General features: G+C 45.7%; 1 protein-coding gene across 6 annotated transcripts in view; it reads right to left on the bottom strand.

Moving 5' to 3' along the window:
* larp1b (La ribonucleoprotein 1B) overlaps window positions 1-7902 on the bottom strand; it is a 113809-nt gene extending 105907 nt beyond the window's left edge. For all 6 annotated transcript variants that reach the window (XM_062042366.1, XM_062042368.1, XM_062042367.1 and 3 more), the window contains exon 1: window positions 7099-7902. In XM_062042366.1, coding sequence (XP_061898350.1) covers window positions 7099-7435 — 337 coding nt within the window. In that variant the 5' untranslated portion in view covers window positions 7436-7902. The remainder of the gene's footprint in view (window positions 1-7098) is intronic.
* Window positions 7903-25862: the final 17960 nt, after the last annotated feature.

Below are 25862 nucleotides of genomic sequence, written 5' to 3'. Positions count from 1 at the left end.
GGGAGGAGTTCGGGGAAGCCATGGAAAACGACTTCCGGACGGCTTCGAAGCGATTCTGGACCACCATCCGCCGCCTCAGGAAGGGGAAGCAGTGCACTATCAACACCGTGTATGGTGAGGATGGTGTTCTGCTGACCTCGACTGCGGATGTTGTGGATCGGTGGAGGGAATACTTCGAAGACCTCTTCAATCCCACCAACATGTCTTCCTATGAGGAAGTAGTGCCTGGGGAATCAAAGGCCCCGGGGGTGGATGAGATCCGCCCAGAGTTCCTTAAGGCTCTGGATGCTGTGGGGCTGTCTTGGTTGACAAGACTCTGCAGCATCACGTGGACATCGGGGGCGGTACCTCTGGATTGGCAAACCGGGGTGGTGGTTCCTCTCTTTAAGAAGGGGAACCGGAGGGTGTGTTCTAACTATCGTGGGATCACACTCCTCAGCCTTCCCGGTAAGGTCTATTCAGGTGTGCTGGAGAGGAGGCTACGCCGGATAGTCGAACCTCGGATTCAGGAGGAACAGTGTGGTTTTCGTCCTGGTCGTGGAACTGTGGACCAGCTCTATACTCTCGGCAGGGTCCTTGAGGGTGCATGGGAGTTTGCCCAACCAGTCTACATGTGTTTTGTGGACTTGGAGAAGGCATTCGACCGTGTCCCTCAGGAAGTCCTGTGGGGAGTGCTCAGAGAGTATGGGGTATCGGACTGTCTGATTGTGGCGGTCCGCTCCCTGTATGATCAGTGCCAGAGTTTGGTCCGCATTGCCGGCAGTAAGTCGGACACGTTTCCAGTGAGAGTTAGACTCTGCCAAGGCTGCCCTTTGTCACCGATTCTGTTCATAACTTTTATGGACAGAATTTCTAGGCGCAGTCAAGGCGTTGAGGGGATCTGGTTTGGTGGCTGCAGGATTAGGTCTCTGCTTTTTGCAGATGATGTGGTCCTGATGGCTTCATCTGGCCAGGATCTTCAGCTCTCGCTGGATCGGTTCGCAGCTGAGTGTGAAGCGACTGGGATGAGAATCAGCACCTCCAAGTCCGAATCCATGGTTCTCGCCCGGAAAAGGGTGGAGTGCCATCTCCGGGTTGCGTAGGAGACCCTGCCCCAAGTGGAGGAGTTCAAGTACCTCGGAGTCTTGTTCACGAGTGAGGGAAGAGTGGATCGTGAGATCGACAGGCGGATCGGTGCGGCGTCTTCAGTAATGCGGACGCTGTATCGATCCGTTGTGGTGAAGAAGGAGCTGAGCCGGAAGGCAAAGCTCTCAATTTACCGGTCGATCTACGTTCCCATCCTCACCTATGGTCATGAGCTTTGGGTTATGACCGAAAGGACAAGATCACGGGTACAAGCGGCCGAAATGAGTTTCCTCCGCCGGGTGGCGGGGCTCTCCCTTAGAGATAGGGTGAGAAGCTCTGCCATCCGGGGGGAGCTCAAAGTAAAGCCGCTGCTCCTCCACATCGAGAGGAGCCAGATGAGGTGGTTCGGGCATCTGGTCAGGATGCCACCCGAACGCCTCCCTAGGGAGGTGTTTAGGGCACGTCCGACCGGTAGGAGGCCACGAGGAAGACCCAGGACACGTTGGGAAGACTATGTCTCCCGGCTGGCCTGGGAACGCCTCGGGATCCCCCGGGAGGAGCTGGACGAAGTGGCTGGGGAGAGGGAAGTCTGGGCTTCCCTGCTTAAGCTGCTGCCCCCGCGACCCGACCTCGGATAAGCGGAAGAAGATGGATGGATGGATGGATTTTATAAGATATATTTTTTGTAAGAACCACAATTAATAAATATATTTCAGTGAACAACTTATTGTTCAAATCTGTATATAAATATGTACATAAAGTGTTGTAATTATATTGTAAAATGGATGGATGTTTAAAACAAAACTGTTATTATTAATTAGTAAGTAGGGTTGGGTATCGTTTGAATTCGAACGATTCCGATTCTTTGTTTCGATTCCGATTCCTGTCGATTCTCGATTCCGATTCTTTTAAGAGGCAGGGTCAAAAAAAGTTTTGGATATTTTAAATGAGCTAGCTAACCTACATACAGTCTTTCTGAATGAAATAGTCTGACATTCTCCATCAATTTTAATTCTATTAACTTTTTATGAACTTTACTATAAATTCCTCACAGGGCTGTTTTCAACTAAAATATAAATATCAAATCTATGAACTTGAATATAAATATTATAAATACATTTTCACAGGGGTACACTTTCCTCAAGAGAGCTTTATTTTTGAAAACCTCATGAAAACACATTTACACATAAGTGTATGATGCTGCAGGAAACCTCATGAAAACACATTTACACACACAAGTGTATGATGCTGCAGGTACTTAAACATGTTACCGTGCTCCCACTGTTGGGCTAACCTGGTGCAGAAAAGCAAATAAACAATAAGAAACAACTTGCAAAACCCAGTCCAGTTCTTGTTTAGGAAAATGACCATATCCGCCTTCTCAGGCAGGATGCGTGAGCATTCTGGACAGATAGTGTCTCCTGCTGTGGAAAATACATGTTCGCTGGGTGTGGAAGAAGCTTGAAGGCATAAATAGGAGAAAGCGAGATCTGACAGCAGGAGGAGGACGGTCGGCGCAGCGCGTCGAAGACGGGACATGCATATATTTGTACTTCATGAACTCGGAGGTGCTTCATCATGTTCGACGTGCACCCTCCTAAGCACGAAACAGTCCTGTCGCACGTGTTATATTTTGCAGATATTTCATTTTTTTTAGTAAAATAAAGCCACACTTTTGACCGCCAACGCCCGCTATCCATGCTTGACTGACTCGCTCGGCTACATAGGCTCGGCTATGCTAACACTTCCGGCGGTGGGCGCTTCTTCGTTGGTGTTCAGCGGCTTCTTCTTCTGGTCGGCGGACTTATTCTTTTTTTCCCGGTCGGCGGACTGGGTATCGAAACTAGGAATCGACATTTAAACTTTTGAACGATTCCGGGAGAATCGGAAAGTTAGTCCCGGTTCCAATCGATACTCAACCCTATTAGTAAGTATACATTTTTTGAGCCTTTTTAGAGAAAATCAAATCATTGTAGTAAATTATGCAAATTACTCGATGATGTCATGGTGACCACGCCCATAGCCACGCCCCCACCGCCACAGGTATATTGGCAGTTTATGGGAAACACTGTCTTTTATCCGATTATTAATCGATCAATCTAAGTAATAATCGACAGATTAATCGATTATCAAATTAATCGTTAGTTGCAGCCCTAATATATATATATATATATATATATATATATATATATATATATATATATATATACATACCAGTGACGTGCAGTCAGGGGAGGCAGGTGAGGCGGGGCCTCACGTGCCATCATGGAAAGAAAAAAAATGTAAAAAGAAAAAAAATTCATTAAATTGTTATATGTATTCATTGATTATACTATAAAGTTATTTTCCATTTAACTTCACCAGTTTTAGATTATTTTTATTCAAAATCGCTGAATTTTCACATTTGCCGTTCAAATACTGAGAACAGACTTGCAGTGATCAGCAGCCAGTTGAGGCACGTTACTGACTTGAGCCTCACCATTGCGCAATGACTCGGCTAACTGCTGGCCTGCTGTGCAGTGAGACCGTATTTCTATATGAATTATATTATACATTTCCATAGTTTAGTTAGCCGAGGTATATAATGTACAGTATATTTTGTCAACAACTGTATGTTTGTAACATATTTCTTGTGCTGAGCAATCATAAAATGGCTGCGAAGACGCACTGGCTGAGGCTCGCAGTAATCCCGCCTCCTGGTGGATAGAGTGTCCGCCCTGAGATCGGTAGGTTGGAGTTCAAATCCCAGCCGAGTCATACCAAAGACTATAAAAATGGGAACCATAACCTCCCTGCTTGGCACTCAGCAACAAAGGGTTGGAGTTGGGGGTTAAATCACTAAAATGATTCCCGGGCGCGGCGCCGCTGCTGCCCACTGCTCCCCAAGGGGATGGGACAAATGCAGAGGACAAATTTCACCACATCTAGTGTGTGTGTGAAAATCATTGGTACTTTAATCTTTAATCTTAATAATGCATCCCCGCCGTAGAATGCACCCCCTGACGGGAGTGTTATATCAACTAAAGCCCACACTTAAACGTTCCACGTGCAAGATTGAATTTATTTAAAAAAGTTATTTTATAAGAAGCCAAAAAGTGCAAAAACAAAAATGTTCGTGTTGGAGGAGTTGTGAATGACTGAAATATGAAATTGTGCTGCAGTCTGCAGGTGTACCTAATGTTGTGGCCCAGCAGCGGCGCATGGACTTCATTTATAAGTAAAGCAGTGTTTCCCACACATTCATTTATTTGTGGCGGCCCGCCACGAAAGAATTACGTCCGCCACAAATAAAAAAAATAAAATAAAAAATATAAATATATATTTTTTTTGTCCTGTCCAGCTTCTCAGGCAAATCATATAGTTGATGTAGATGCCCATATAGGCTGTTCAGATTTACTTTACAAAAGAGAAGTGTAGGATACTTCTCTTGTTGCCTTATTTGTATTTGACCACTACTGTTTTCTGTTTATTTGTTACTGACTGTGGCAGGACACCTCTGCCTCTGTTTCACTTTATGTTGCTGGTAAATAATATGGTTGTAGTAGTAGGCTAAAGTTAAATTATTTAGTATGCACTAATTAAAGGGGCAGAGCTTTAAGAGACATTTTAGCTTTTATATTTTATAAGATATATTTTTTGTAAGAACCACAATTAATAAATATATTACAGTGAATAACTTATTGCTCAAATCTGTATATAAATATGTACATAAAGTGTTGTAATTATATTGTAAAATGGATGGATGAATGGACGTTTAAAACAAAACTGTTTTATAGTAAGTATACATTTTTTGAGCCTTTTTAAAAAAAAATCACATCATTGTAGTAAATTATGCAAATTACTCGATGATGTCATGGTGACCACGCCCATAGCCACGCCCCCACCGCCACAGGTATCTTGGCAGTTTATGGGAAACACTGTAAAGGTAAGACCATAACGTTTTTTTTTTATTAAATGTGCTTTTTTGTGTGCTACAGTTTGTATGTGTAAAGTTAAAGTTAAGTTAAAGTACCAATGATTGTCACACACACACACACTAGGTGTAATGAAATTTGTCCTCTGCATTTGACCCATCCCCTTGCTCACCCCCTGGGAGGTGAGGGGAGCAGTGGGCAGCAGCAGCACCGCGCCTGGGAATCATTTTTGGTGATTTAACCCCCAATTCCAACCCTTGATGCTGAGTGCCAAGCAGGGAAGAATGCTGGTATGAGCTTTTAAACATAACCCGTTAACTGCTGTCAATCAAATGGTGAATAAGATACTCTTTAGGGTTCATATATTTGTAAATCTGACTGTGATGAAGTCAGTGCCATGAACCTCACCGCACGTCACTGATACGTACATAAATGCATACAGTACATACATGCATACAGTACATGCATGCATACAGTACATACAGTACATACATGCATACAGTACATACATGCATGCATACATATAAGCATACATATACTGTATATACACACAGAGCTCGAATTTAACCACAGCAATTGCTGCGACCACCCTCGTCATTTGCCGTAATGCCCTAAAAAATGTACCAACGTCGGCGGCAAGAACATACCGTGATCGCCCTTGACTTTTTACTTGTTAATCGCCCAGGGATGTAACGGTATAATGATAATTTGCGATAAAATTCCAGACGGTTAGTAATACATACATAATTATTACTTTGGCCATAATTGGCAGCCCTAGATCTCATACATGAACACAATTTGTATCTATATGGACAAAAAGTGCAGTTATGTCTTATGGCCATCGGGTGCCATCTTTCAAAATTATATATATATATATATATATATATATATATATATATATATATATATATATATATATATATATATATATATATATATATATATATATATATATATATACACACACACAGACACACCCACACACTTTTGGTCTCTATACATTTAGACCCCCTTCCTCGAAAGAAAATAATGTTTGCCTTGGTGCCCTTCTAACTTGCCCTGGTGCCTTAAAATATGAGCACTCCTTTAAACAACACTTGCCTTGACCTTAAAAAGTAAAAATTTGAGGGCTGTATATAATGTTTTGTGCTTACTCTGATTTTGATTATTAATATTATTTTTAATATTCTACCTTTCTGTTTTAGTACATACAGCACTTTGAGGCAGTAGTCTTTTTTTATTTTTTTTTTACAAATGTGCTATATAAATAAATCTACCTTGAGCTTACCAAAATTCAGGTCACCCGTTTCCCTATTGTTTTAATATTATTTAATATTATTATTAATATTATTCCAGGACAAAAAAGCTGTTAAATTTTGAACTTCAAAAATCAATAGCTATTTATTCGGCCTCTCACATTGGAAAACTTGTTCCTAGGTCATTGCAATGGTGTCATTACTACCAATATATTTTGCACTTTAAAGTTTTATCAAGTACCTATTGAATGTAGAAAACAAAATCATAGTGAGACAATCTTAAAACAAGGCCAAGATGGCTTCGGCGGACTGCCTTTCTTTCCACATTTGCAGCAAGTGACAAGAAAAGTAAAGGAGTCAGTAGTTTGCTCTCTCGCTCTCTCTCAGGGTGACAGGGCTTCGGGCTGGGGGAGGCGCTGCAGGCTTACAGGCCATTGGACGTGCAGTTAGCTGGACTAGCTTCTCGCATGGGAACCCCCGCCCCGCAACACGGGCATGGGGGGCGCCATCCTCCCTTTCACCCCCCGGAGCAAACACGGTGCCTCCCCCAGCTCGGGAGAGCCGGAGGAGCTAATGCTAGCTGCTAGGTTGCAGGCTAAAGGTGTAGCAGTTGTCAGCAGTCAACACGTGGTGCTAACATGGAGAAGGAGGGGGGGTGGGTGGCTCAAATGTCGACAGCCCCGCAGTGTGCTGACATTGACATTTAAACACTTCACCCACTTAACAATAATCCCTAAAGGGGCACAGTGGCACACGAGGGGGCGATGGGGAGTATTAAAGCCCCCCACCCCACCAAAATAAACCCGTCGCTGTCAAAATGCAGCTTCAAAGTGGTGCTACTAGAAAGGCAATAAAGTCCTCACCTCGGTCATGGAGGTTGTTCACTAGCACTCTTCCCGTCGTTCTCTTGGTCCATGCGTTGACTTTCGGCGGCGGAGCCTCGACAACTTTGGTCAACACAAGCGTCGAGTCAGCGTTACTGCTCGGCTCGCCTTCTTGGCAGTCTCTCGGGGGACTTTTGGCTTCGTCCGAGCCGCCGCGGTGGTCTGACGGTAGACTATCCGAGCCTCCCTCCTCTCTCACGGCGCTCGCCTTGGCCCGTTGAGCCCCCTCGCTCGCGTGTTGGTGGTCCCGCTGCCCGCTGGTGCTCACTGCTGTCAAACTCGAGTCAAAGTGACTGCTCTCGACCTCGCTTGACATCCTGCTAGTTTCCTAACAGCGCTCGCTCTTAAATCCAGTGTGAACAGTCGGCCCTTTCTTTCTTATGCCAGAGAAAAGTGTCCAAAAGCTCGAGGGGGGAGAACACAGCCACAAGGCGAGGTAAACAACTTTTTTGGGCTGGACCTCGCTAGCCAGCTAGCCAAGTAGTTCCCAGATGCTAATTGTTAGCCCGCTAGCTAGCTAGGCTAGCCACCGTGCACACGTCCGCGAACCGAGTGTTGTTTGGCCCCACGGGTCCAAAGTTTCATGTCAAGCGTCGGTTACCTGCGAAACGCGAGTCCGTCACCGCGCGGACACTTGGCTGTTAACAGGTGCGGACTTTGAGTAACTTTGGGGAAAGTGAGAAAGACGATTTGCTCTCGGCGAAAGCTCCTTCCTCACGTCGACGCTGCTAGCAGCACACACGGCTTGTCCTGCAAAGTACACTCGGCGCTGTAAACATCACTCTGCTGCCCCCAGCGGACAGAAGGACGCACTGCAGCACAAAGTCTTTAAACTTTGTCTGACGTCACAGTTCAACTGTAAATATCTGCCGTCTATGAAGTATGCACACAATACTATATTGTATATAAACAGTTGCATATGTGCGTTTTATTGTTTTGTTCTATCTTATAGATCAGTCTTTTACTTATATAATTTTCTAATATTTTATTGTTAATTAAAGGCCTACTGAAACCCACTACTACCGACCACGCAGTCTGATAGTTTATATATCAATGATGAAATCTTAACATTGCAACACATGCCAATACGGCCGGGTTAACTTATAAAGTGCAATTTTAAATTTCCCACTAAACTTCCGGTTGAAAACTCCTTTGGATATGACGTATGCGTGTGACGTAGCCAGTAGAACAGAGGTATGGCTCCCCCATTGAGGCCAATACAAAAAGCTCTGTTTTCATTTCATAATTCCACAGTATTCTGGACATCTGTGTTGGTGAATCTTTTGAAATTTGTTTAATGAACAATGGAGATTGCAAAGAAGAAAGTTGTAGGTGGGATCGGTGTATTAGCGGCTGGCTGTAGCAACACAACAAGGAGGACTTACTTGGATAGCAGACGCGCTAGCCGATGCTAGCCGCCAACCGCATCTGTGATCGGGTGAAGTCCTTCGTCGCGCCGTCGATCGCTGGAACGCAGGTGAGCACGGGTGTTGATGAGCAGATGAGGGTTGGCTGGCGTAGGTGGAGCGCTCATGTTGTTATCATAGCTCTGTTGCTAAGCTGCTAAGTTAGCTTCAGCGTTGTTAGCAACAGTATTGTTAAGCATTGCCAGGCTGAGAATTATTAACCGTGTAGTTACATGTCCATGGTTTAATAGTATTGTTGATCTTCTGTCTATCCTTCCAGTCAGGGATTTATTTATTTTGTTTCTATCTGCATTTGAGCCAGATGCTATCACGTTAGCTCAGTAGCTAAAGAGCTTCGCCGATGTATTGTCGTGGAGATAAAAGTCACTGTGAATGTCCATTTTGCGTTCTCGACTCTCATTTTCAAGAGGATATAGTATCCGAGGTGGTTTAAAATACAAATCCGTGATCCACAATCGAAAAAGGAGAGAGTGTGGAATCCAATGAGCCAGCTTGTACCTAAGTTACGGTCAGAGTGACTGCATTCTAGTCCGTCACTCTAACGTTCCTCATCCACAAATCTTTTATCCTCGCTCAAATTAATGGGGTAATCGTCGCTTTCTCGGTCCGAATCGCTCTAGCTGCGTTGAAAACAATAGGATCGGTTTCATAAGTTTCATAATACACCTTACGGTGCAACCTGGACACATCATCAGTGATTCTCCCGGGGTCATAGGGTGTTTCGGGTCTTAATCAAACACCCTCTCCCGGGCGACCCAGCCGAGGGTGATCAGTCCCTCGACTTGTGTCCAGGTAGCGCTCCACGCCACGCGTCCCCCCTCCGACGGTCTGCCCCGGGGTTGCGCCGGTGGTGCTTGGAGGTTCCAGGCACTGTGGGGAATGTCCGGGCCTGGGTCCTCCTCCGTCTCATCAGGGCCGTACAAGGTACTGGCCCTGTGCGTTGCACCACGGGTTTCCTCAGGCAGCCTATCTTGATCTTATGTGTCTTCAGGGTTTTTCGCAGCGTTATATGGGTGCTCCCTTGCAGGAGCTGCAGCTTGGGATGCTACCCCTCCCTGCCCCGGTTGCCGTCTTTCCGGGCTGTCAACTGTCTCTCCAGTTGTCACCACTCTTTCGAGGTTGTCATCCAGCCTCTTCCTGGAAGTCAATGGCGATGCCATACTGGATCGGTTTCATAATACACCTTACGGTGCAACCTGGACACATCATCAGTGATTCTCCCGGGGTCATAGGGTGTTTCGGGTCTTAATCAAACACCCTCTCCCGGGCGACCCAGCCGAGGGTGATCAGTCCCTCGACTTGTGTCCAGGTAGCGCTCCACGCCACGCGTCCCCCCTCCGACGGTCTGCCCCGGGGTTGCGCCGGTGGTGCTTGGAGGTTCCAGGCACTGTGGGGAATGTCCGGGCCTGGGTCCTCCTCCGTCTCATCAGGGCCGTACAAGGTACTGGCCCTGTGCGTTGCACCACGGGTTTCCTCAGGCAGCCTATCTTGATCTTATGTGTCTTCAGGGTTTTTCACAGCGTTATATTATATGAGGAGGTGAACAACTGACTACGTCACGCTACTTCCGGTAGGGGCAAGGCTTTTTTTTATCAGAGACCAAAAATTGCGAACTTTATCGTCGTTGTTCTATACTAAATCCTTTCAGCAAAAATATGGCAATATCGCGAAATGGTCAAGTATGACACATAGAATGGATCTGCTATCCCCGTTTAGATAAAAAAAAATCATTTCAGTAGGCCTTTAAATGTTTTTATTTCAACTGCTATTTATTGTTTGTTTCATGCGCAGCACTCTGGAAACAGTGTGGTTAATAGTGCTTTATAAATAAAGTGGATTGGATATATATGTACATGTATTTTAAATAACATGTTTTTTAACTGTTTGCATAGATTGAAATAAAGCTAAACACTGTGATTAGTCAAGTGGTGTTTTTATTATTATATAGCTTAAATAGTTCCATCTTAGTGCATTCATTATAAAGTATTAAATATATAATAACTGAATAGTGTGTGGCAAGTGTTCTTCACCTAAATATTCCACTACGGAGGGGCCCACTGAATTAGTAATCTTACTCTTGATTTTAATCGTATTCAATAATTATATAAATAAATGATAAATGGGTTATACTTGTATAGCGCTTTTCTACCTTCAAGGTACTTAAAGCGCTTTGACAGTATTTCCACATTCACCCATTCACACACTGATGGCGGGAGCTGCCATGCAAGGCACTAACCAGCAGCCATCAGGAGCAAGGGTGAAGTGTCTTGCCCAAGCACACAACGGACGTGACTAGGATGGTAGAAGGTGGGGATTGAACCCCAGTAACCAGCAACCGTCCGATTGCTGGCACGGCCACTCTACCAACTTCGCCACGCCTAACCTATTTACAGTTTAACAGGATTAACCTTGTCAAATGATATGAAAGTGTGTGTTAATAACAAAGATTATTATCCAGGCTTAGATCAGGCTAATTACAAAAACAAATACTAATCAAATGTACTGCAAAAAAGAGGGGACTAGTGAAAACTGATGAAAATACATTATAATACAACCACGGAGTGTTAAAATAAATACATTTTAAGTAAATTAATAATGATGAGAAAAAATTATACAACTATTTAGTGAATAAACTGTCAATAATATTGAAGTGCACCTTATTTAAGTCACAATTTTTGCGTTTAAGACATTTCTCTATGACTTTAGCTTCAGACTAGAGATGTCCGATAATATCGGCCTGCCGATATTAACGGCCGATAAATGCTTTAAAATGTAATATCGGAAATTATCGGTATCGGTTTCAACCTCCCGATTTTCCCAGGAGACTCCCGAATTTCAGTGCCCCTCCCGAAAATCTCCCGGGGCAACCATTCTCCCGATTTCCACCCTGACATCATTATTGGGGGCGTGCCTTAATTGCACTGCCTTTAGCATCCTCTACAACCTGTCGTCACGTCCGCTTTACCTCCATACAAACAGCGTGCCGGACCAGTCACATAATATATGAGGTTTTTACACACACATAAGTGAATGCAAGGCATACTTGATCAACAGCCGTACAGGTCACACTGAGGGTAACCGTATAAACAACTTTAACACTGTTACAAATATGCGCCACACTGTGAACCCACACCAAACAAGAATGACAAACACATTTCGGGAGAACATCCGCACCGTAACACAACATAAACACAACAGAACAAATACCCAGAACCCCTTGCAGCACTAACTCTTCCGGCACGCTACAATATATACCCCCCTCTACCACCAAACCCCCCCCACACACCTCGCCATCCACTTCCTATACCAGCGGTCCGTCCCACAGCGTCGCCATCCTTTTCGTTTCCGGCGGGCCATCCCAAGGCGTTGTCATCTTCCTTGTCTCCGGCGGGCCGTCCTACGGCTGCGTCATCCTCGCCTCCGGTGGGCCGTCCCATGTCCCTGTCATCCTCGTCTCCGGCGGACCATTCCACGGCGCCGTCATCTTTGTTTCCGGCGAGCTGTCCCACGTCGCGTCCTCCATGCTCGTCACCTCCACGCTCGTCACCTCCACGGCCTCCTGCTTTCCTGCCGCACGGACGGCCATCAGACGCCCACACGCCTCCTCATCGGCCAAGCGAGTGGCCATCCCGTAGTCGCCTGCCTTGCCAGATGAAACTCCACCCTTCACCCTTCTGTGACTTTTGAACCTTGTTTTTTTTGGGAACGTCTAGAATCCATCCCTAAAAGGGGAGGGGGCGGACATCTCTGAGAGGTTTCATGGGGAGTATCGGCACCATGTTAACGATGGTCCTCGGGATCTGAGGGGCAGGAAGAATAGAAAAACGCGATATAAAATCTAATCCATTAGTATTATTATTATTATTGAATACGCTTTATTTATATTTCTTGGTGAAACGCTCACCTTGTCCATCATCATGTCGAGGGCTTCAGTCATGTAGTCCAGTGGTTCTCAAATGGGGGTACGTGTACCCCTGGGGGTACTTGAAGGTATGCCTAGGGGTACGTGAGATTTTTTAAAAATGTCTGTCAAGAAGAACTGCGAAAAGAAATGCAACAATGCAATATTCAGTGTTGACAGCTAGATTTTTTGTGGACATGTTCCATAAATATTGATGTTAAAGATTTCTTTTTTTGTGAAGAAATGTTTAGAATTAAGTTCATGAATCCAGATGGATCTCTATTACAACCCCCAAAGGGGGCACTTTAAGTTGATGATTACTTCTATGTGTAGAAATCTTTATTTATAATTGAATCACTTGTTTATTTTTCAACAAGTTTTTAGTTATTTTTATATCTTTTTTTTCCAAATAGTTCAAGAAAGACCACAACAACTGAGCAATAATTTGCACTGTTATACAATTTAATAAATCAGAAACTGATTCTTTATCTCTTTTTTTTCAACCAAAAATGCTTTGCTCTGATTAGGGGGTACTTGAATTAAAAAAATGTTCAAAGGGGGTACATTACTGAAAAAAGGTTGAGAACCACTGATGTAGTGGATGAAACTGTCAGCGGAAAACAGTGTCTGTGACACAAGAAGACCATGAGGGCTCCAGAGAAGGTCCCAAAGAAGGTCCCAGAGAAGGTTCCAGAGGAGGTTCCAGAGAAGGTCCCAGAGAAGGTACCAGAAAAGGTTCCATAGAAGGTCCCAGAGAAAGTTCGGCGACATCGTCATCTCGTCTCTGGCTCCGCCCACGCCGTCGCATCGGCATCCTCGTCTCTGGCTACGCCCATGCCGGCGACATCATCATCCTCGTTTCTGGTTCCACCCACGCCGGCGACATCGTCATCCTCGTCTCTGGTGCCACCCACGCCGACGATATGGTCTTCCTCGTCTCTGGCTCCACCCACGCCGACAACAGGGTCTTCCTCGTCTCTGGCTCCGCCCACACCGACGACATCAGCCTCCTCATCTCTGGCGGGCCGTCCCACGGCGCCACCAGCTTCCTCGTCTCCGGCAGGCCGTCCCACGGCCTCGCCAGCGTCTCCAGCATCGTAACCTCCGCAACCTCCAGCTGGCCTAGCGCACGGGCGGCCATCAGGTATCAGGCATGCAGCCCTCTCGTCTGCCAAGGATGCCCTTCCATGGGCGACCGCCTCGCCAATTGCGGTGGCGTTCAACTCACCGTCGCCACCTGACTCTTCCCCGCTGGTTGCAGGGACACTTGGCCTGGCGGCCCACTGCCTTGTCCTCCCTCCACCCTCCCGTGACTTCGGACTTAAAAACATTTTTTTTTTAGAACGTCTGGTATTTATTATTGGAAGGGGGGCTACTGTCAGGCTTGTCACTGACAGTTTGGTTATGTTCGGGTTTTTCCTCTGTGTTTGGGTTTTATTTCCCATCAGCGCTCTTATTTTGGTTCCTTTTCCTGCATGTCTCCCTGAGCGCTTGTTTCCCTCTCACCTGTCCCTGATTGGCAGTCTGGCACACCTGGTTCCTCGTATTTTGTATCCTGTTTCCTATTGAGCTTTTCCTTGTTTCCTGTTTGATGTCTCCAGTTCTCGTTGATTCCTGTTTGCTGGTTCCTGTTAGCTGTTTCCAGTTTTCCTGTTTCCTGTTTCCTGGTTCCTGATTCCTGTTTTCCTGCATTTGATTTTTTACATTACAAGTCATGCTTTCCTGCATCAAGCCTGCCATCTCTGCATCTTGGGGTTCGTCACCAGCACTTCTTGACAGTTCATATGGATGATTTTTATCATCATTCATATAGATCTTTTTATGATCGTTCATGTGGATCGTTTTTATCATCATTCATATAGATCTTTTTATGCTCGTTCATGTGGATCATTTTTATCATCGTTCATATCGATCTTTTTATGATCGTTCATGTGGATTATTTCATCATTCATATAGATCTTTTTATGATCGTTCATGTGGCTTTTATCATCATTCATATAGATCTTTTTAAGATCGTTCATGTGGATGATTTTTCATCATTCATATCGATCTTTTTATGATTTTTTATGTGGATTATTTAATCATTCATATAGATCTTTTTATGATTGTTCATGTGGATAATTTTGATCATCATTCATATCGATCTTTTTATGATCATTTATGATAAAAATAATCCACATCGTTCATGTGGATTATTTTTTATCATCATTCATATAGATCTTTTTATGATCGTTCATGTCGATCATTTTATCATCATTCATATAGATCGTTTTATGATAGTTCATATGGATCTTTTTTTATCATCATTCATATAGATCTTTTTATGCTCGTTCATGTGGATCATTTTTATCATCGGTTATATCAATCTTTTTATGATTGTTCATGTGGATTATTTCATCATTCATATAGATCTTTTTATGATCGTTCATGTGGATAATTTTTTTATCATCATTCATATAGATCTTTTTAAGATCGTTCATGTGGATCATTTTTTATCATTCATATCGATCTTTTTATGATTGTTTATGTGGATTATTTTATCATTGATATAGATCTTTTTAAGATCGTTAATGTGGATCATTTTTCATCATTCATATCGATCTTTTTATGATTGTTTATGTGGATAATTTCATCATTCATATAGATCTTTTTAAGATCGTTCATGTGAATCATTTTTATCATCATTCATATAGATCTTTTCATGATCGTTCATGCGGATCATTTTTTATCATTCATATAGATCTTTTTATGATTGTTTATGTGGATTATTTCATCATTCATATAGATCTTTTTTATAATCGTTAATGTGGATTATTTTTTATCATCATTCATGTAGATCTTTTTATGATCGTTCATGTGGATTATTTTTATCATCATTCATATAGATCTTTTTATGATCGTTCATATGGATCATTTTTTATCATCATTAATATAGATCTTTTTTTATAACCGTTCTGTCACCGCCTGCTGCCACCTTGTGGTTTGTACGCTTAGTTTTCCCTTGTTGGTGCAGCAGACCTGGCTCTTACTTTTTGTCTTCCTCAGAGTTCCTGTGTTTTCCTGTGGGCGGAGCTGTAAGACGTGCACAGCTGTGTCTAATCTCACCAGCACTACTTTAGCAGCACCTGGTCGGCTGGATGGCACTCGGCTATTCCACTCCTTGACTGATTGTCTGAAGACTCCTATGCTCCTTGTATTTTTTCCTACGTACCATCTTGGCTATTTCCAGTGCCATCCAGCTGATAGTTTGCACGTCTTGCAACTCCGACCCCAGTTTAGTTAGTTTGTATATTGGCTTTTGTTCTTTTTATCACGGTGCTCTTTTTGCACCGTCGCTTTTTGTTATATTCTATTTTTGGATCATTGTTGTGATTGCTACTTTTGTTAAGTAAAGAACTATTTACTCTCAATTCCATCTGCATCCTTGGGTTCCTCTTTTCCACATTTAATTGAACTGTGACAGAATAGCCGAGTCAATTATGGAACCCGCAGATGAGAATCAGATTCAGCTGGCCCTCAGGGCTCATGGCCAGCGAATAAGTGATCACGAACAAGCTTTGTTAAACCTGACCACACTTGTGCAGGAGATGCATACACGCCTGTTTGTCCCTCACCCGCTCCCAGACTCTGAGGCTGCTCAACCTGCAGCTCCTTCTTACCCCATGCCCTCGACATCGGGTTTTCCTACCCGGGAGCCCAGCATACCACATCCGCCCAGGTATGAGGGGAACTTTGGACAATGCAGACTTTTTTTTATATCAATGCTCTTTAGTTTTTGCACAGCAGCCTCACACATACACAACAGACTCCGCCCGTGTGTCATATATACTTAGTTTACTGGCTGGAAGAGCAGCTAGCTGGGCTATGGAGGTGTGTGAGAGTAAACCCGGACTTCGTTCCAGCTTACCCCTATTTTCCGCTGAGTTACGCAGCGTCTTTGATCACCCCATGAGGGAACAAGAGGCAGGCAGCCGCCTCCTCGCTACACGCCAGGGGTCCTCCTCAGTAGCAGACCACTCAATCTCCTTCCGAATTCTGGCGGCGGAGAGTGGCTGGGGGGAGAGAGCTTTGCGGGGAGTATTCCTGGCTAGCCTTAGCTCCCAGATCCAAGACGAGCTGGCTGCCCGCGACGAGACCCAGACCCTCGAGGAGCTCATCTCGCTCGCCATCCGATTGGACAACCGCCTACGAGAGCGACACGCCCAGAAGGGGGTGGATCCTCCGTCCGTCAGATGGCAGTCATCTACCTGGTCCACACGATCAACATCCAAGCCTCAGGTTTCGTCGCTTCCGCCTTCTGACTGCAGTGCCCCGGAGGACGGGCTAGAGGGGGCCATTCCTATGCAGCTGGGTGGCAGTCGCCTGTCGTCTGCAGAGAGGAGTCGTCGGTTGAGGTTGCGGCTGTGCCTGTACTGCGGAGCTGCGGACCACGTCCTTGTTCGCTGTCCTGCGCGGCCTACTGGGGGCCGTTCCGCGTCCACCCGAGACCTCTGCAGGGAAGATTACCAACTTCGCCGCCTGCTCCCGTGGTGACGTCTGCATCCTCACTGGTGGGAAGACTTCAAGTCGAAGGTACTCTGTCATGGTGGGGGGTTCTTGTCCTATTAAGGCACTTATTGACTCAGGGGCTGATGAAAACATTATTGACAGTGGTCTTGTGGAATATCTAAAGATTCCTACTGTGGGTATTGATCGTATTAAGAGTGTTAGTTCACTTGACGGGCGTCACCTGGCTAATATTACTCATCAGACACATGCCACATCCCTCCTTATTTCTGGTAATCACCGTGAGGAGGTTAACCCTTGTGTGGTGTTCGGGTCTGTGGGACCCGTTTTCGATTTTTATTAAAAGAAAAATGATACAATTAATTAATTTTTCAAACTGAGACTCACTGGCTTTGGCTCATTTTCTGTGAAGAACATATATCCGAATACATATTTAATGAACACACACCATACACCCCCCCTACACATTTCTATTACACATAAGATGTCTGGGTCCACTGGACCCGGGGCTAATAGAAGTGTGGAAATTTATGTTGTGTACCACACACACACACACACACACACACACACACACACACACACACACACACACACACACACACACACACACACACACACACACACACACACACACACACACACACACACACACACACACACACAGCAGGCCTAGACAGGAGGAGGACAGAGTGTAGGTATAAAGAACATCAGAAGGTCAAATGTACAACAAAATGAGTGCAGACAGTGTTGACAAACAATGTTGCAATCTTGTGTGGGAACAGCAGGTGCGAGAAACACAAAAGAAGTATCCATGTGGGATGAAGAAACTGGCAGAGAAATTTCCATGCAACGTTCGTGTTGTTACTCAGCCAGTGTTTGTGGGTCTTAGACTTAGACTTAGACTTACTTTTTATTGTCGTTCAAATTTGAACTTTACAGTACAGATAGGAACGACATTTCGTTGCATTAGCTGGTTGGCAGTGCAGGACAAAAAAGCATTAAGGTGCACATATAAATAGATTACTGTAAAGATAAATATATTGCACTTTTGCATATGCACCTACGTTTATGGATGTATGTTATATTGTCTTTATATTCCAGCGAGTTCATCCATTTTTGGGGGGAATTGAGGGGATTATTATGATGCGTTCAAGAGTCTTACGGCCTGAGGGAAGAAGCCGTTACAGAACCTGGAGGTTCTGCTACGGAGGCTGCGGACCTCTTTCTAGAGTCCAGCAGTGAAAACAGTCCTTGGTGGGGGTGGGAGGAGTCTCTGCAGGTTTTCTGAGCCCTGGTCAGGCAGCGGATTTTTGCAATCTCCTGGATAGGAGGAAGAGGAGTCCTGATGATCTTTTCCGCTGTCCTCACCACTCTCTGGAGAGACTTCCAGTCTGAGGCACTGCAGGCTCCAGTCCAGACAGAGATGCATTTGGTCAGTAGGCTCTCTATAGTGCCTCTGTAGAATGTGGTGAGAATGGGGGAAGGGAGCTGTGCTCTTTTCATCCCACGCAAATAGTGCATGCGCTGCTGAGCTCTTTTTACAAGAGCTCCGGTGTGTAGGGACCAGGTCATATTGTCAGTTATCTGCACCCCCAGGAACTTGGTGCTGCATACCATCTCCACCGCCGTGCCGTCGATGAAGAGTGGAGCGTGGCTGGACTGGTGCCTCCTGAAGTCGACAATGATCTCCTTGGTCTTGTCGACGTTCAGGACCAGGTTGTTGGTTCTGCAAACAGATGTTTCGCCTCCTCCCTGTAGTCCATGTCGTTGTTGTCACGGATGAGGCCCACTACTGTCGTGTCGTCCGCATACTTCACAATGTGGTTAGTAGTGGACCTGGCGCAGCAGTCTTGGGTCATCAACGTGAACAGCAGCGGACTCAGGACGCAGCCCTGGGGGGAGCCGGTGCTCAGGGAGATGGCACTGGAGGTGTTGTTGCTCACTCTCACAGACTGGGGTATGTCTGTGAGGAAGTCAAGCAGCCAGTTGCATAGGGGGGTACTGAATCCAAGGGGGGGGGGGGGGGGGCAGTTTGCTCACCAAGTGCTGCGGGATGATGGTGTTGAATGCCGAGTTGAAGTCCAGAAACAACATCCGCACGTGTGTGTCCTTTCCTTCCAGATGTGCTAAGCTCAGGTGGAGTGCAGAGGAGATGGCATCCTCTGTGGAGCGGTTAGGGCCATAAGCAAACTGGTATGGGTCGAATGTGGGGGGAAGTCTGGAGACAATGTATTCCTTTACCAGCCTCTCGAAGCACTTCATTACAGATGTTTTTTGGGATAAGTCAGTATTTTAACATAAAAGTGTTTGATTGTGAGGCATTAAAAGCCACAGAATGCAACAGGTCCATCAGACCCACAAACACTGGCTGAGTAACAACAATAGGAACACCACACAAGGGTTAAATTGTTAATAATGCCTTCTCGTTCGGCGCCCTTAGTTCTTGGACTTCCATGGTTGCGACGTCACAATCCAAGCATAGATTGGACCACATTTAAAATTACCAATTGGAGTATTTTTTGTCATAGTCACTGTTCGCTCTGCTTCGTCTCCGGCTAACCTTGTCACTCTTCCTACCCTTCAATCCCCTGATCTCGTGCTGATTCCTGAGGAATATCATTCTCTTAGTGAAGTTTTTTGTAAAGACCGGGCTACGTCGCTACCTCCCCACCGCCAGTATGACTGTGCCATTGACCTTCTTCCAGGGTCGCCACTACCTTCTTCGCGGCTGTATAATATTTCGCGTCCCAAACAGCATGCTATGGAGGAATACATCTCCTCATCTCTCACCGCCGGACACATTCGTCCATCTTCCGCTCCTGTGGCGGCGGGGTTTTTCTTTGTTAAGAAGAAGGATGGTGGGTTACGACCCTGTATAGACTACCGAGCTCTGAACAAAATTATAATTAAAAATAAATACCCTCTTCCACTGCTGGAGTCTTCGTTTGCTCCTTTGCATGGGGCGGTAGTATTTACGAAATTGGATCTACGTAATGCGTATCACCTCGTGCGTATTCGTGAAGGTGATGAATGGAAGACTGCTTTTAACACCCCTCTTGGCCACTTTGAGTATTGCGTCATGCCGTTCGGCCTCACGAATGCTCCTGGGGTTTTCCAGTGTTTAATTAATGATGTCCTCCGTGACATGATAGGCCGTTTCGTGGTAGTCTACTTGGATGATATACTTATTTTTTCACACTCCATTGAATTACATCATCAGCATGTCCGTTTGGTTTTACAGAGACTTTTGGAGAACCGATTATTTGTCAAACCTCAAAAGTGCACTTTTCTTTCTCCCACAGTGTCGTTTTTGGGGTTGATTGTGGAGAGGGGGCAGGTTAAGCCAGACCCAGCTAAGATCCAAGCGGTTGTAGACTGGCCCACGCCGTCCTCTAGGAAGCTGCTGCAAAGGTTTCTGGGGTTTGCTAATTTTTACCGACGTTTTATTAGAGACTTCAGCAAAGTAGCCCAACCTTTAAATAAATTAACGTCCTCCAAGGTTCTTTTTGTGTGGTCTTCGGAGGCTGACCAGGCTTTTCGTCGCCTTAAATGCCTCTTTACCTCAGCTCCTGTGTTAGTTCACGCTAATCCTGATCTCCCATTTTTTGTTGAGGTGGACGCATCTGACACCGGGGTGGGGGCGGTTTTGTCACAGCACTCTAGTTCTGATCAGAGGCTGCACCCCTGCGCCTTCTTCTCCAAACGCCTTTCGCCTGCAGAGAAGAACTATGACATCGGGAACCGAGAGCTTCTTGCAGTGGTCCTCACCCTTCAAGAATGGAGGCACTGGCTTGAGGGTGTCAAGCACCCCTTTATCATTTATACTGATCATCGAAACCTAGCTTACCTCCGCTCTGCCCAACACCTCAATCCCCGCCAGGCCCGGTGGTCCCTGTTCCTTACAAGGTTTGACTTTTGTATCACTTTTCGCCCGGGCTCACTCAATGGTAAACCTGATGCCTTGTCGAGGATGTTCTCTCCTCCTACAGAAGACACTCCCCCAGAAACTATCCTTCCTCAGTCCCGGATTCTGGGCGCAGTACAGTGGGAGGTGGAGAGACGGGTGTCGGAGGCTATCAGGGACTCCCCATCCCCTGCTGGATGTCCTCCTGGTCGCCTTTTTGTACAGAGAACCCTCCGTCCAGAGGTCTTGTCATGGGCTCACACCTCGAAGATTGCTTGCCACTCAGGTGCCAGACGCACTGAGTTCCTGCTCACTCAGCGGTTCTGGTGGCCTACCGTTCACACTGACACTAGGAAGTTTGTGGCTGCATGCCCCGTCTGCGCCAGAAGCAAGGCTTCCCATCAGGCTCCTGCAGGGTTGCTGCAGCCCCTTCCTATCCCCTCACGTCCATGGTCGCACATCGCTCTGGACTTTGTCACTGGTCTACCCATCTCCAGGGGGTTTTCTGTCATCCTCACCATAGTCGACAGATTTTCTAAATTCACGCATTTTATCCCCCTCCGCAGACTTCCCTCCTCCCTGGAGACCGCCAAGCTTCTGGTCAATCATGTGGTTCGACTTCATGGGATCCCCATGGATGTGGTGTCAGACAGAGGTCCTCAGTTTTCATCCGCTACATGGAGAGCTTTCTGCAACTTGTTAGGAGCCACTGTCAGTTTGTCATCAGGGTACCACCCACAATCGAATGCACAATCGGAAAGAGCCAACCAGGACCTAGGGGCGGCCCTGAGATGCGTGTGTTACCAGCATCCATCATTGTGGTCTACCTATCTCCCATGGGTGGAGATAGGTGCCCGTAACACCCTAATCTGTTCATCTACCGGCTTGTCTCCTTTCCATGTGGTGCATGGCTTCCAACCTCCCATCTTCTCCTCTCAAGAGATCGAGTCCACTGTTCCCTCCGTGACTGGCTTCCTGCGCCGTGTGCACCGTGTGTGGCGTGATATCCGTGCTGCCTTGTCGCGGACAGCCAAACGGAACTAGACCATGGCTAATCGCCATCGCAGACCATCTCCCGACTACAAACCCGGCCAGAGGGTTTGGTTATCATCAAAAGACATTACACTATCAGGAGAGTCGAAGAAACTGGCACCTAGATTCATCGGACCATACGAGGTGGAGCGGATGATAACTCCCGTCACAGCTCGACTCAAGGTACCCAAGTCCTTCAAATCATATCCTGTCTACCATGAGGTAGACAGGATATGATTTCGTCGAGTCGAGCGACCTTAGTCCTCCACCTGTGTCTCCCCCTGCTCCTCAGCAAGTGGAGGGTCATCCAGCCTTCACTGTCAACACCATTCTGGACGCTAGGAGGCGAGGCAGGGGGGTGCAGTTTCTGATCGACTGGGAGGGTTACCCCCCCAGAGGATCGCTCTTGGATTTCACGTTCCCTTATTATTGATAAATCCCTAATTTCTGATTTTTATCATAGATTTCCCGGTAAACCAGGAGGTCCGCCAGGTGGCGTCCGTTGATTAGGGGGGATACTGTCACCGCCTGCTGCCACCTTGTGGTTTGTACGCTTAGTTTTCCCTTGTTGGTGCAGCAGACCTGGCTCGTACTTTTTGTCTTCCTCAGAGTTCCTGTGTTTTCCTGTGGGCGGAGCTGTAAAACCTGCACAGCTGTGTCTAATCTCACCAGCACTACTTTAGCAGCACCTGGTCGGCTGGATGGCACTCGGCTATGCCACTCCTTGACTGATTGTCTGAAGACTCCTATGCTCCTTTTATTTTTTTCCTACGTACCATCTTAGCTATTTCCAGTGCCATCCAGCTGGGTATGTACGTTGATAGTTTGCACGTCTTGCAACTCCGACCCCAGTTTAGTTAGTTTGTATATTAGCTTTTGTTCTTTTTATCACGGTGCTCTTTTTGCACCGTCGCTTTTTGTTATATTCTATTTTTGGATCATTGTTGTGATTGCTACTTTTGTTAAGTAAAGAACTATTTACTCTCAATTCCATCTGCATCCTTGGGTTCCTCTTTTCCACATTTAATTGAACTGTGACACGTTCGTGTGTATAATTTTTATCATCATTCATATCGATCTTTTTACGATCGTTCATGTGGATAATTTTTTATTATCATTCATATGGATCTTTTGGCTTTGTTCCTAAACATTCTGCATAACAGTCCCTATGTTTTCTGTGCATTGTTGCTTTTTGTGCACTGTTTTTGTGGTGTTTTCCCGAATAAGGTTTTTTTTTCCCCCTGCACTCTGCTTGCTGTCTCTGTATTATGGGGTCCCACTTGAAACAGACCATAACCATATTGATTTTATACTGGTTCTGACACGACCCTGGTATCAAAAGCATTATTGGTGTCGATATGCACTCATCTGTAATATCCAAAGAAATTAAATCATGACATAACTCAGATGAAGTCATCACTTTACAACTACAGCAACACAACAATCATAATAACATCCATCCATCCATCCATCCATTTTCTACCGCTTATTCCCTTCGGGGTCGCGGGGGGTGCTGGAGCCTATCTCAGCTACAATCGGGTGGAAGGCGGGGTACACCCTGGACAAGTCGTCACCTCATCACAGGGCCAACACAGATAGACAGACAACATTCACACTCACATTCACACACTAGGGCCAATTTTAGGGTTGCCAATCAACCTATCCCCAGGTGCATGTCTTTGCAAGTGGGAGGAAGCCAGAGTACCCGGAGGGAACCCACGCAGTCACGGGGAGGACATGCAAACTCCACACAGAAAGATCCCGAGCGCAGAATCGAACCATATAAAATAAATCAAATCATGACATGACTCAGCGACTTGTCCAGGGTGTACCCCGCCTTCCGCCCGAATGCAGCTGAGATAGGCTCCAGCACCCCCCGCGACCCGAAGGGAATAAGCGGTAGAAAATGGATGGATGGATGGATGACATGACTCAGATTAAAGGCCTACTGAAATGAGATTTTCTTTTTTAAACGGGGATAGCAGATCCATTCTATGTGTCATACTTGATCATTTCGCGATATTGCCATATTTTTGCTGAAAGGATTTAGTAGAGAACATCGACGATAAAGTTCGCAACTTTTGGTCGCTGATAAAAAAGCCTTGCCTGTACCGGAAGTAGCGTGACGTCACAGGTTGTGGAGCTCCTCACATATGCACATTGTTTACAATCATGGCCACAAGCAGCGAGAGCGATTCGGACCGAGAAAGTGACTATTTCCCCATTAATTTGAGCGAGGATGAAAGATTTGTGGATTAGGAAAGTGAGTGTGAAGGACTAGAGGGCAGTGGAAGCGATTCAGATAGGGAAGATGCTGTGAGAGGCGGGTGGGACCTGATATTCAGCTGGGAATGACTAAAACCGTAAATAAACACAAGACATATATATTCTCTGTTAGCCACAACACAACCAGGCTTATATTTAATATGCCACAAATTAATACCGCATAACAAACACCTCCCCCCTCCCGTCCATATAACCCGCCAATACAAATCAGACACCTGCACAACACACTCAATCCCACAGCCCAAAGTACTGTTCACCTACCCAAAGTTCATACAGCACATATATTTCCCCAAAGTTACGTACGTGACATGCACATAGCGGCACGCACGTACGGGCAAGCGATCAAATGTTTGGAAGCCGCAGCTGCGTACTCACGGTACTGCGTATCCAACTCAAAGTCCTCCTGGTAAGAGTCTCTGTTGTCCCATCTCCACAAGCATGCGTATCCAACTCAAAGTCCTCCTGGTAAGAGTCTCTGTTCTCCCAGTTCTCCACAGGCCAATGGTAAAGCTTGACTGTCATTGTTCGGGAATGTAAACAATGAAACACCGGCTACGACGTAGCCGCTACGTGTTTGTTTGCTGCAGCCGGCCTCTAATACACCGCTTCCCACCTACAGCTTTATTCTTCGCCATCTCCATAGTTCATTAAACAAATTGCAAAAGATTCACCAACACAGATGTCCAGAATACTGTGGAATTTTGCGATGAAAACAGACGACTTAATAGCTGGCCACAATGCTGTCCCAAAATGTCCGCTACAATCCGTGACGTCACGTGCAAACGTCATCATACCGAGACGTTTTCAGCAGAATATTTCGCGGGAAATTTAAAATTGCACTTTACTAATCTAACCCGGCCGCATTGGCATGTGTTGCAATGTTAAGATTTCATCATTGATATATAAACTATCAGACTGCGTGGTGGGTAGTAGTGGGTTTCAGTAGGCCTTTAAGTCATCACTTCGCAACAACAGCAACACAACAATCATAATAATATATAAAATAATCTAAATCATGACATGACTCAGATGAAGTCATCACTTTACAACTACAGCAACACAACAATCATAATAATATATAATTTATTATTTTTATTTATTTATTTATCTATTTATTTATTTATTTATTATTATTATTTTTATTTGTATTTGTATTTGTATTTGTATTTTTATTTTTATTGTTAATATTTGTAAAAATTATTTTTAAAATGTAATGATTTATTTGTGTGTGGCGTCGCGCGGGTCCCCTTGTCTGGTCTAGATGCTGTGTCTCGGTTGTTTGGGCGGTGGTGTGTTTGTACGGGTTTGGGTTGGAGTGGTGGGGTCTTTTGGTGGGGGAGGTGTTAATGTCTCTTGTTTGCATGTTGGCGTTTGGGCTGACTGGCGGGCTGGCGCTGGCTGGTCTCCTTGATCCTGTTGGCGTGTGGTTGCCGGTCGCGGTTTTTTCGATCGCTTTGATTTGATCGAGTGGTGCTGGCTGTCTGGGGGTATTGCAGCTGATGTTTCTGCTGCCGTGAGTTTGTAGTGTGGGCTACTGGGTCCGGTGCGGGGGGGTGGCTGATGTTGTGACTGGTGGCAGCGCGTGCACATGGTGGTTGTCAGGGCTGACGAACTTGCCGGCTTCATATTTGTTTATTGTCGTGTTGGTTGGCTTGTCGGGTGTGGGCCTGGGATGCCCTTGCGCCCT

The sequence above is a fragment of the Entelurus aequoreus genome, linkage group LG03 (assembly GCF_033978785.1).
Source record: "Entelurus aequoreus isolate RoL-2023_Sb linkage group LG03, RoL_Eaeq_v1.1, whole genome shotgun sequence".
NCBI lineage: Eukaryota > Metazoa > Chordata > Actinopteri > Syngnathiformes > Syngnathidae > Entelurus > Entelurus aequoreus.
The sequence above is the reverse complement of the archived record's forward strand: the minus strand, read 5'-3'. Positions and strand labels throughout refer to the sequence as shown.